Below are 12729 nucleotides of genomic sequence, written 5' to 3'. Positions count from 1 at the left end.
TAACCCGCTGCGCTACCTCCCGACTCCCCAGAATTCTATTATTTGTTACCTAGGCAAAATCACATGCACAAAAATCTCATTCTGGTAAGCAGTTGTATCAGTTAATTGTGTCTTTTTCCTTTTCTTCAGCAGAAACTGTGGCATCTAAGAGTGTCAGTGGACTTGCAGAGATAACATGGAGTTCTAGTGGAAGTGATCTCTCAGATGAAGATAAAGCACTTTCTAAATCACAGAGAGCTAATGAACATGACTCAAAAATAGATAGATTTTCTAACAGTGATATTTTATGTTCAGAAGATGAGGCCTGTGAAGGTAAACTGATAATGTTAGAAATTTATTTCTATTATATGTTGAATTTAATATTTGAAAAAGCAGGTATTTTGATACTTATCATTGATTATGATCTGAGTCCGAGACTTTACACTAAGCTCCTTAGAAACATTTTCTTATTTAATATTTATCACAAAATTCTGATAAATATCGCCAGCATTATTTTCACCCTTAATAACTTAAGTGTGAATATATCAGAATTGGTTGAGATTCAATTTTGTGTCTCTTACAAGAAACTCAGTTCTTTCAACTACTTTACAATGCTATACTGTTGCCTTCTTGCTAACCTGTTTTGGGTAAATAGTATGACAACAAAGGTATGGTTGAAGTATAGCTTATTAAGAAGTTTTTCTCTTGATAACCATTTTTATAAATTTATTTTGGATAGGGACAGAGAAATTGAGAGAAAATAAGGAGGTAGAGAAGGAGAGAGGGAGACACCTACAGCACTGCTTCACTGATTGTGAAGCTTCCCATTACCGGTGGGGACTGGGTGCTTGAACCTGGGTCTTTGTATGTGGTAATGTGTGCTTAACCAGGTGTGCCAACACCCAGCCACTTGATAGCATTTTATATTACATCATGCTTGACAGTTTATAACAAGGGTTTTCAGCCTTGGCAGTATTTCATTTTGCACTAGAAAATTCTTTGTTGGGAAGGGGGCAGTAGGGGTCTTTTCTGTACATTTTATGGTGCTTAGGAGTATCCTCTGACCCATGTCCACTAGGGATATAAACACCCTTAGCCTAAATTGTGATAGCCAGAAATGTCTCTAGATGTTGTCAGACATAGAATTATGGAAATCATGTTTTGCAAATTTAAACATATATAGCTCATTTTTTAGTATTTTAAAAGTTTCAGTGCTTTCAGAATAAGCTTTGAGTTTTAACTTTTTTATTATATGTATATGTGTGAGCGATACATAGACTGAAACCACAGTGCTACTCTGTCATAGGTAGTGCTATGGATCAAACCCAGGACCGTATGCATGCCAGGCATGTGCTCAAACATTGAACCATCTCCCTAAACTAACTCTCATAGTGATACATTCTGCCCATCTTAGTAACTGCCAGTTGACATTAACTTATAAACAAGTAGTAAATCATGTCATGCATAAATACACAGGACTTACGTTGTTAACCAACCATATTAAATGAAATTTATTGTGTAACTCTTGATTGGTCACATATTTAGAATGTAAGTATATGAGTCATGCCAATAAGGCTGGTATTGAAAAACGTAAGCGGCCAAGAAGTTGACTCAGTGTCAGAGTGAGAGGCTTGGATCTGTGAGGCCCTGAATTCAGTCTCTACCATCTTATTTGCCAGAAGAATGCTCTGATTCACTTTCTTCCTTCCTTCTTCCCTCTTATAAATAACTCTTTAAAGGACATAGAGGGCTGTGCAAAAAGCCTTTTATGTCTGAGGCTCTGAAGTCCCAGGTTCAATACCCAGTACCACCATAAACCAGAGCTGAGCAGTGCTCTGATAAAAAAAAAAAAAAAAAAAAAAAAAGAACAAAAAACAACACAAAACATAAAAGCTGAGTGTGGTATCTTTTATTAAAAGAGATACTCAGTAATTTCCAAAACTGTTTAGGAATGAAAAGATGTTTCTCTGGAAGATGGCTCAATTTGTAAAGTACATGTTTTACCATGGATGAGGTTCTAGGTTCAATCCTCAGAAGGGAACTTGGGTGTTAGAGATGTGCAATGTAGGCTTTTTTAAAAATTTATTTTTTCCAACCAGGGTTACTGTTGGGGCTTTGTGCCAGCACTACAAATCCACTGCTCCAGCCATTTTTTCTTTCTGTTTTATTTGATACGATGAGGGGGAGATGGTGTTTGAGAAGGAGAGAGAAAGATAGGTACCCGCAGCCCTGCTTCACTGCTCGTGAAGCATCTCCTCTGCAGGTGGGGAGCAGGGGTTTGAGCTGAATCCTTGTGCATAGTAATGATGCTCGACCGGGTGCTCCACTACTGTGTCTACTTTTGGTTACTTGCTATTTTCTAAAAAAAAAAGGGGGGGGGATAAATATCACACTGGAGAGGTAACAGAAATTTTACAAAAGCATAAGGTCCTGGATTCATTCCCCAGCACTGCATTAAAGAGAAGAGTGCAAAGATGCTTTATACTAATGACTTAAAAGTGAGGTGACCTCATGTTTTTAGCTCTAGTCACTATAATACTTCCTGGGCCTCTATTCACATAGTTTTTCAAAGTTACTGTGTATCATTGATATATTTTTTAATTGCTGAGAATAAAAATAGATTTAAAAATATTGAGGCAATAGAAAGTTACATTTAAGGAGATTGGTCAGTGCTGCATCCAGTTGTCCCACACATTATCATGCAGTAAGGATCTGGGTTCAAGCCCCCCAGTTTCTCCCTGCAGGGTGAAGAAGCTTCATGAGCAGTGCTGTAGCTGTCTCTCTTTATCTCCCTTTCTCTACCCCAGCTCCCCCAATTTCTCTCCTATTAATGAAAAGGAAAAAAACAAAACAAAAAAAGAAAAAAAAAAAAGAAAAAGGAAGGAAAGCAAATGGCTGCCAGGAGTAGTGGATTGGTTGTGAAACCTAGTAGTTAAACCTGGCAGTTATAAAATAAAAAAAAAATGAAATTATGTTTAAAATTGTATTTTTATATCTTGGGGTGAATCTCATGAAAGAAGTTAAGGACCTTTACAATGAAAACTATAAGCCATTGCTAAAAGAAATAGAGGACACACAGAAGAGGAAGAATATTCCTTGTTCCTAGATTAGAATAAACATTATTAAAATGGGCATTCTGGGGGTTGGGCGGTGGTGCACCAGGTTAAGCACACATATTACAAAGTGCAAGGACCTGTGAAAGAATCCCAGTTTGAGCCTCCAGCTCCCCACATGTGTGTGGGGGTTGTCACTTACAAGTGGTGAAGCAGGTCTGCTGGTATCTCTGTCTCTATCTTTCTCTGTCTGTCTCCCTCTACCCTCTCAGTTTTTCTCTGTCCTATTCAAAATGTTGAAAAAAAAAAAGCCAAATCTACAATTCCAATGCCATGCCTATCAAAATTCCAAGATTTTCAAGCAAATTGAACAACTTATCCAAAAACATGTGTGGAACCTCAAAAGGCTATGAATTGCCAAATCACTTCTGAGAAAGAAAGAAAAATATGAAGGTGTCACACTCCTCAACTTCAGTTTATACTACAAAACAATTGTAGTCAAAACAGCATGGTGCTAGAATAAAAATGGACACTTGGATCAATGGAGCAGGATTGAAAGTCCAGAAATAAACCCATACATATATAGCCACCTAGTATATGACAAAGGGGCCAAAACCATTCAATGGGGGTAAAGTTCTCTTCAACAGATGGTGCTGAGAAAATTGGACAGCCACATGTATAAAAGTGAAACAAGACCCCTACCTAACACCGTACAACAAGATCAAATCAAAATGGATTAAAAAATCTAGATATTGGACCAGAAACTCTTAATTTTTAAAATTTTTTAAAAATTATTATTAATGAGAAACAGGAGGAGAGAGAAAGAGCCAGACATCACTTTGGTACATGTGCTGATGGGCATTGAACTCAGGACCTCATGGTTGAGAGTCCTATGTTTTATCCACTGCGCTACCTCTCGGACCACAAAACTAAAATATATAGAAGGAAATGTTGGTGGAACTTTGCAGGACCTTCACGTCAAAGATGATTTGGAGACTCAACCCCCAGGGCATAGGAAATGAAAATAAGAGCAAATAAATGGAATTACATGAAACTAAAAAGCTTCTTCACACCAGAAACAAACAACACAAGAATAACCAGGCAACCCAATAAATGGGAGAAGATATTTTCACATTACATATCAGACAGGCTACTGATATCAAAAATCTATACAGAATTGGTACATTTCTATAGATGAAGCAAAATTAACCCAATAAAAAAGTGGGCCAAAGAACTAAAGTTTTTTAAAGAAGAGATACATATGACCCACAGTCACATGAAGAAATGCTCCACTTACCATTAGAGAAACGCAAATTAAAACTATGCTGAAATACCATCACACACCTGAGAGAATGGCCTACATTAAGAAACCAGGAAATGACAGGTTGTGGAGAAAAGGGAACTCTGCTACATTGCTAGTGGGAATGCAAACTGGTACAGCCCCTTTGGAAGCCTGTATGGACAGTCCTTAAATAAAAATAGAATTACCTTATAACCTAGCATTAACACTTTAAAAAAATATTTATTTATTTATTTTGAATAGAGACAGAGAAATTGTGAGGGGAGGGGTAAATAGTATGGAAGAGAGACAGAGAGACGCCTGCAGCCCTGTTTCACCACTTGTGAAGCTTTCCCCCTGCAGGTGGGGACCAGGGGCTTGAACACGGATCCTTGCACACTGTAATGTGTGTGTTTAACCAGGTGTGCCACCGCCTGGCTCTAGCATTAACACCCTTAAATATTTACCCAGCGGACACCTGAGCACTAATTCAAAGGGACATATGCACCCCTATGTTAACAGCTACATTATTCACAATAGCCAGAGTGGAAGCAGCCTCAATGCCCATCATCAGATGACTGACTAAAGAAGTTATGGGATGGGAGTTGGGCGGTAGTGCAGCAGGTTAAGCACATGCACATGGTGTAAAGTGCAAGGACCGGCATATGGATCCCTGTTCGAGCCCCTGGCTCCCTACCTGCAGGGGAGTCACTTCATAAGCGGTGAAGCAGGTCTGCAGGTGTCTTTCTCTACCCCTCTGTCTTCCCCTCCTCTCCATTTCTCTGTGTCCTATCCAACAACAACAACAAGAATAACTACAACAATAAAACAACAAGGGCAACAAAAGGGAATAAGTAAATAAATATAAAAAAGAAGTTATGAGATATATATTCCATAGAATATTACTATGCAATCAAAAGGATGATATTGTGTTCTTTGAGACAAAATGGATGGAACTGGAGGTGACTATGCTTAGCGAAATAAGAAAAGAGAAGAAAGACAGCTGCCAGATGGCTTCACTCATATGGAATCTAGAGATCTGATTTACATGAACTGCCACAAACAGGAAAAAAAAAATCCAAACAAAACAGACACAAGGAAACTGTAAGACTTATAAGAACTATGGTGATTATCTTTGGGAGGTGGGAGGGTGGCGATACAGAGCTTTGGTGGTGGGTGTCCTGTGGAATTATGCATTGTAATCTTACAATCTTAAACTATTAATATCAAATACAAATAAAAAAAGGAATCATTAAGTGAGATCAGCTAGAAAGAGAAGGGTGAATATGGGATGATCTCATTCATGGACAGAAGTGGAGAAATCAGAACAGAAGGAGAAACACAAAACAGAACTTGGACTGGGTCTGGTGTATTGCCGTGAAGTTAAGGACTCTGGGGGTTGGGGACATTCAGGTCCTGGTACATGATAGTGGAGGAGGACCTAAGCTGGGGGAGGAGGGGAGTTGGTGGTGAGACTGTTTTGCAGAAAACTGAGAAATGTTACACATGTACCAACAACTGTATTTATGGCTGACTGTAAATCATTAATCCCCCAATAAAATATATTTACCAAAATTTGTATTTTTTCAGATGAACTGCAGTTTATTGACTGGGAGATTGACAGTGACAGAGAAGAGACTAGTGAGCATCGCACAGTGGAAGAGGAAGAGGGCGAGAACGCAGTGGACATTTCAGACAGTGCTTCCTGTGCGAGCAGTCACTCTCTGACAGGTGAAGAGACACTGCCTACATGTCCTAAGGTAAGCACAGGTGGCTTGAGATTTTTCCTCCGCTTATGACATTTGTTCATCAGGGCCTTCTGGTCTTTTTTATTTTAAACTTCTTCCACAGGGACAGCTACCTTTGACTCTTAGAGGAGCCTTTTTTTTTTTTTTTTTTTAATATAACCAGAGCACTGCTTAGCTCTGGCTTATGGTGGTGGGGGGGATTGAACCTGGGACTTTGCAGCCTCAGCCACGAAAATCTCTGCATAACCATTATGCTATCTACCCTCCTGCTTAGAGGAGTCTTTTGTTCTCTATCTCAACCGGCTTATGTGAAGTAAAGCAGTTGTGATGTGGTTTTACTTGGGGTCTGTATACTCAGTCTTTTCTCACTACTCCTGACTCCCTGTTAACACATTAAACTTTTCCCTTGCCACCTCTAAGAACAGATCTGACATGGTTTGGCTAGTTTAGAATTCAGTTTGGTGTTATGGACTTTCAAGCATGAGGCCCTGAGTTCAATCCCTGGCAGCACATGTGCCAGAGTGATGCCTGTCTCTCTGTCTCTGTCTCTCTCTCCTGTCTTCTGCATGAATAAATACATTAAATCTTTGGAAAAAAAAGAAAAACATACAAAAAATACGTCATGATTTTCCCAACAATCAAATAGCTGATAATTGATGTGACTGTCCATATTTTTAATATTGCTATGTAGGTTTCCAGTTGATTTTAGCGGGGCCTTTCAAGAACCTTCCTACAGAGGGCAGCAGAGACACAGCAGTGAGCTCTTTTCATAGCCTACACTTTCAGGAAGTGTGAAGGAAATGCGGTTTACATGAACTTTGTTATATAATTCTTAAGTACCTTAAGTAGCAATTCTTATGCAAACACAGGCTAATAAATGCCAGATAGCCCGAGTGAAGGTCAACCCTTTGTTAAAGGTGTGGAGCAAAATGAAGCTGGCTGGCACATATACAAGATCTAAAAGTAGTTCGTGTCATTTTAAAGAGAAAGCAAAGGTGATTTACAAATCTGAAATATTAGTATGTTGTCATGAAATGTTTTCTTTGTGCTGCTAATAGTTGCCAAATGCATGATTACATATCTCAGAAGGTAGGATATGGAAAAAATTTCAATAAGGTCAAAGTGTTGTCCAACAGATCCTTGAACAATTCTGCTTTATTCAGACTTTTTGTTATAATGTTGATGAGAAAAAACAAAACAAAACTGAATCCTGGTTGAGGTTGACTGAGTAGAGTTCTTTCCAGATCTGCTTAGAGCTCTGGCTTCTATTGCTTCCCAAAGATGGGCACATGAGGTTCATTAGTGCATCTAAGTTGTCTCTGTCTGAGTGAAAGTGCAGAAGTGTGTGATTCAACCTGTGTGAAAGGGCGTCCTGCCCAGGTTTGGGCCCCATCTTGTAGTCTCGAGCTACTGAAATAGACTCTGACCTCTTTCAACCATGCACTACACTTAAGAGAATGAATGGGGCGTGGGGTCCTGCCGCAGCGCAGAGGGTTAAGCGTGGATGGCGTAAAGTGCAAGGACCAGCATAAGGATCCCTGTTCAAGCCCCTAGCTCCCCACCTGCAGCGGGGTCACTTCACAAGTGGTGAAACAGGTATGCACATTTCTTTCTCTCCCCTCCTCTGTCTTCCCCTCCTCTCTCCATTTCTCTCTGTCGTATCCAATAACAATGACATCAATAACAACAATAATAATAACCACAACAACGATAAGAAAACAAGGGCAACAAAAAGGGAAAAAATAGCCTCCAGGAGCAGTGGATTCATGGCACAGGCACTGAGATCCAGCAATAACCCTGGAGGCAAAAAAAAAAATGAATGAATAAATGAATGAATGAATGGGAAATGAATGAATGAATGAATGAGTGAATGTGCCTGATTGTCAAATATTAGAAGTGTCCGTGTGTATGTCTCTAGAAATCTGGTGATACTTTTGTGATCAGAAATATATAATCGGAACTTAATGTTTATTTTTTTATAAAGTAGCTTATGACTGCAGGCCAGGCAGTAGCACACCTGGTTAAGCATACACTATGTGCAAGCACCTGGGTTTAAAGCCCCCACTCCTACCAGCATAGGAATGCTTCATGAGTGATGAAGCAGGTCTGCAGGTATCTTTCTCTTTCTATCTCCACTTCTTTCTCAATTTCTCTCTGTTCTACCAAATATTAAAAAAAAAAAAAAAGGAAGAAAAGGCCTCTGGGAGTGATGGATTCGTAGTGCCCGCACTGAGCCCCAGTGATATCCCTGGTGGCAATAAACTAATTTGAAAAGAGGAACAGAAAGAGAAACTCAAAGCAAAATCTGACTGAGTTTGGAGTATGGCATCAAAGTAAAAAATCTCTGGGTGGAAGGTGAAGGTAGATGTTCAGCATCACTGAAGGTGTGAGGGGGGAGACAAATAGATCTTTGGTGGTGGGAATAGTGTTAATATACACTGCTATTAACTTACAGTCTCACAAATAATAATAAAAAACAATAATTTGTAATTTTACTTGCCAATGTTAAGTCATGACTTACAGTATTCTTGAATTGGAGTGAATTATAATCCTATATAAAGTGATCTAGCAAACTTTAGAAGTACTTTTCATTAATTTTTAAAAAAACTTTTATTTAATTTTTTTATATTTATTTATTCCCTTTTTGTTGCAAATTTAAAAAAATTAATTGGTGCATTGCACTAAAGTACAAAACTCTCGGGTGGGGGGAAGGGTTCAGGTCCTGGAACATGATGGCAGAGGACCCAGTGGGTGTTGTATTATTATGTGGAAAACTGGGAAATGTTAAGCATGTACAAATTATTATATTTACTGTTGAGTGTAAAAATACCTGTATAAAAAATAAAATCTTATTAAGGGAATTAATGGTTTACAGTAAATTTGTTGATACATGTGTAAAATTTTTCAGTTTTTTTGTAAGACGCTCTCATCCCCAGCCTAGGTCTTCCTCCACCACCATGCACCAGTACCTGAAAGCCCCTCCCCTCATGTACCCCCCCAAAGAATCAAACACATCCATCCGAAAAGATCTGTGTATACCTGTGTTCATAGAAGCACAATTTGTAATAGCCAAAACCTAGAAGCAAGCTAGGTGTCCAACAACAGAAAGTTGTGGTATATATATATGTATACAGTGGAATACTACTCTGCGATTAAGAAAGAATTCACCTTCTTCACCTCATCTTGGATGGAGCTTGAAGGAATCATGTTAAGTGAGATAAGTCAGAAAGAGAAGGGTGAATATGGGATGATCTCATTCAGGGACAGAAGTGGAGGAATAGGTAAGAGCAAGCAGAATGGGGGAACACAAAGCAGCACCTGGACTGGGTTTGGTGTGTTGCACCAAAGTACTTTTCATTTTGATGAGCATTATTTGTAATTCTCTCTCTATTATATTTGTGTAGAAATTTGAATGTAATGTATTTAACTAATTATTTACAATGGCAAATTAAAATAAAATGATAAATATATATTGATTGCTAATGTCTAAGAACTGTCCTCATATACATTATATATGGAGTTGAAAGAATTTAACTGACAAAAATGTGTTTTTTAAATTTTTATTTATTTCCTTTTGTTGCCCTTGTTTTTATTGTTGTTGTTATTGATGTTGTCATTGTTGGATAGGACAGAGAGAAATGGAGAGAGGAGGGGAAGATGGGGAGAGAAAGATAGACACCCGCAGACCTGCTTCACCGCCTGTGAAGTAACCCCCCTGTAGGGGGCTTGAACTGGGATCCTTACGCCAGTCCTTGCATTTTGTGCCATGTGCGCTTAACCTGCTGCACTACCGCCCGACTCCCAAAAATGTATGTATGTTTTAAAAGCCCCCTTTCAAGTATAATTGTGTTTATAGAGAAACCAACAAAATTTAATGCCTGTAGAGGGGAATCTGGAGTTTTGAGTTAACCTTTTTTTTTTTTTTGTATGACTGTGCTTTACAGTTTTCACTATGGAATTTTAAGGGGAAAATCATATTTCAATCCCCCCACCCCCAGCACTGCTCTGGCTATGGTGGTGCAGGGGACTGAACCTGGGATTTTAGAGCCTCAGAAAGTCTCTTTGAAAGTCTCTTTGCTTAACCATTATGCTATCTATCCCTGCCTCCAATGTGTTCTGAAGGTGAAAACAGAATAATTGGCTGGGGGGAGAGTACAGGTCCTGGAAAAGTACAGGTCCTGGAAAAGGATGACAGAGGACCTAGTGGGGGTTGTATTGTTATGTGGAAAACTGAGAAATGTTATGCATGTACACACTATTGTATTGTATTTACTGGTGACTGTAAAACATTAATATCCCAATAAAGGAAAAAAAAGATATCTCAAGAGAGACTGGGAAATGTCTCACTTGCTAAGCTCTAGTCCTTGCCATGCACACAGATCTGGGGTTGAACATCCAGCCACCATGAGGGAGCACCAGGCAAGGGGGAATTTCCACAAGTGGTAAAGACAAAAAAAATAAAAAGAATAACATTGGCTATTGCATTGACGATATATAATTTTAGTATGTATATATTTTTTGTTATGCATAATTTATCTGTTGATAATCTCATAACACTATGTATTTTAACTTTTATTCTCTTTTTGAAAGTGTGTGACAGCATCTGTAGCCTTTGTCAGAATTTATATCTTTCAGTTTATATTATCTGTCCCTGTCTTTTTTTTAGTAAGAGTTATACACTTATCAATGATAGAGAGGAGAAATGGAGAAGCAGAGCAGGACTCTGGCATATATGGTGCCTGGGATTAAACTTGGCACCTCATTCTTATAAGTGTAGTGCTCTGGTCACAGTGCCACTTCCTGCAGTATCGCTCTTCTGAATTGAGTGACTGTAGTCTGTGAGCTAGCAGTCCAGAGATTAGCAGTTTGCCTTTTCCTTAGTATAAATAGTCTGGATCTTTCACAGTCACCCTGTCATCATATTTCCCTTCATGTCTGTCTTTCTGCTGCTATTCATGTCCATCTTTCTGCCACTTTGTGTATCAAATACATCTGCTTTCTGATGTAAGAATAAAAAAAGAACTGCTATAGTTACATACATATTATTTAAAAGTAATGATATAAATAATTATGACTTTCCATGGTCTGAGTTTTCTGATTTAAAAAATAATTTCGGGTGGGGGAAACAGCATAGTGGTTATGCAAACAGACTCTCATGCCTGAGGCTCTTAAATCCCAGGTTCAATCCCCCACACCACCATAATTGAGAGCTGAGCAGTGCTCTGGTGTTTCTCTCTGTGTGTGTGTGTCTCTCTCAAAAAAATAAAATAAATAAAGTTTAAAAAAAATTTCTCTGGGTTCTACTTTCAGTAATCATGGAATAACATGTGCCAGATTATCTTTCTTGAGAATGACAGTGAGGGGCCAGGCCAGGGCACATCTGAAGTGCATACATTACAGTGCATAAGGGGAAAGCTTCACAAGTAGTGAAGCAGGACTGCAGGTGTCTATCTCTTTCCCTCTCCCTAACTCCCCTCCCCGCTCAATTTCTTTCTCTATTTAGTAAATAAATAAGATTAAAAAATAGCCGGGAGTCGGGTGGTAGTGCAGTGGGTTAAGTGTAAGGACTGGCATAAGGATTCCGGTTTGAGACCCCGGCTCCCCACCTGCAGGGGAGTCGCTTCACAGGTGGTGAAGCAGCTCTGCAGGTGTCTATCTTTCTCTCACCCTCTCTGTCTTCCCCTCCTCTCTCCATTTCTCTCTGTCCTATCCAACAACAATGACATCAATAATAACCACAACAACAACAAAAAAAGATTAAAAAATAGCCAGTGTAAAAAATGATAATGATAAACTTTGGACACTATAAACTTTTTTTTGACACTATAAATTTCTTTATGTGTTATATAAAAGTAGAAAATGTGTATAATATATTTGAAGGCTCAGTATAAAGACAGACAATAGGTAGAAACTGGAGAATGTTGACATTTGGAAGATGAACATGGCATAAAGTATTTCTTTTTTCTTTTTTTGTATTTATTCCCTTTTGTTGCCCTTTTTTATTGCTGTAGTTATTCTTATTGTTATTGATGTCGTTGTTGGATAGGATAGAGAAAAATGGAGAGAGGAGGGGAAGACAGAGAGGGGGAGAGAAAGAGAAGACACCAGCAGACCTGCTTCACTGCTTGTGAAGCGACTCCCCTGCAGGTGGGGAGCCGGGGGCTCGAACTGGGATCCTTATTCCAGTCCTTGTGCCTCGCGCCACGTGCACTTAACCTGATGCATTACCTCCCAACTCCCGAAGTATTTATTTTTTCATACCCTCCTCCCCCGTAGGCCCTAATGAATATTGTGTATGGTGGTTAAAACCTGGGCAGAATTTCAGAGCACAGAGTTTGTGGTAGCTGTAGAAGCTAGAACGATAGTGTAGAAAAGAGCCTCACAGAGGAATGTGCCCCCTATTCTGCATGTAAACTTACAGGCTTAAAGAACTACAGAAATTTCACTTGTGGTCCACCACAGGGGAGAGACTGAAAAGTGAATGTAGCCAGACTGACTGCCTGTTAAGCAAAAAAATAGATACTTTTTGTAAGAGCATAGTAGAATCTAGACTCTAAAAATTAATCACTCAATGTCAAGGAGCTACTCATATGTAGTAGACACACTGAGAGAAACATATGACCTGTATGGAAATGAAAAGGCAGTTAACTGAGACAGACCCAATGCAAGG

The 12729-nt window shown here is 39.0% G+C and overlaps 1 protein-coding gene across 1 annotated transcript in view; it reads left to right on the top strand.

Annotated features, from left to right (window-relative positions):
• LOC132540494 (DNA repair-scaffolding protein-like) overlaps positions 1 to 7147 on the top strand; it is a 30638-nt gene extending 23491 nt beyond the window's left edge. Inside the window, exons 4-5 of the mRNA XM_060198659.1 lie at positions 133 to 312; positions 5902 to 7147. Of these exons, the coding sequence (XP_060054642.1) occupies positions 133 to 312; positions 5902 to 6110 (389 nt within the window). The 3' untranslated portion in view covers positions 6111 to 7147. The remainder of the gene's footprint in view (positions 1 to 132; positions 313 to 5901) is intronic.
• The last annotated feature ends 5582 nt before the right edge of the window (positions 7148 to 12729 follow it).

Source organism: Erinaceus europaeus, chromosome 1 (genome assembly GCF_950295315.1).
Source record: "Erinaceus europaeus chromosome 1, mEriEur2.1, whole genome shotgun sequence".
NCBI classification, from domain to species: Eukaryota; Metazoa; Chordata; class Mammalia; order Eulipotyphla; family Erinaceidae; genus Erinaceus; species Erinaceus europaeus.
This window is presented reverse-complemented; position numbering and strand designations above follow the sequence as displayed.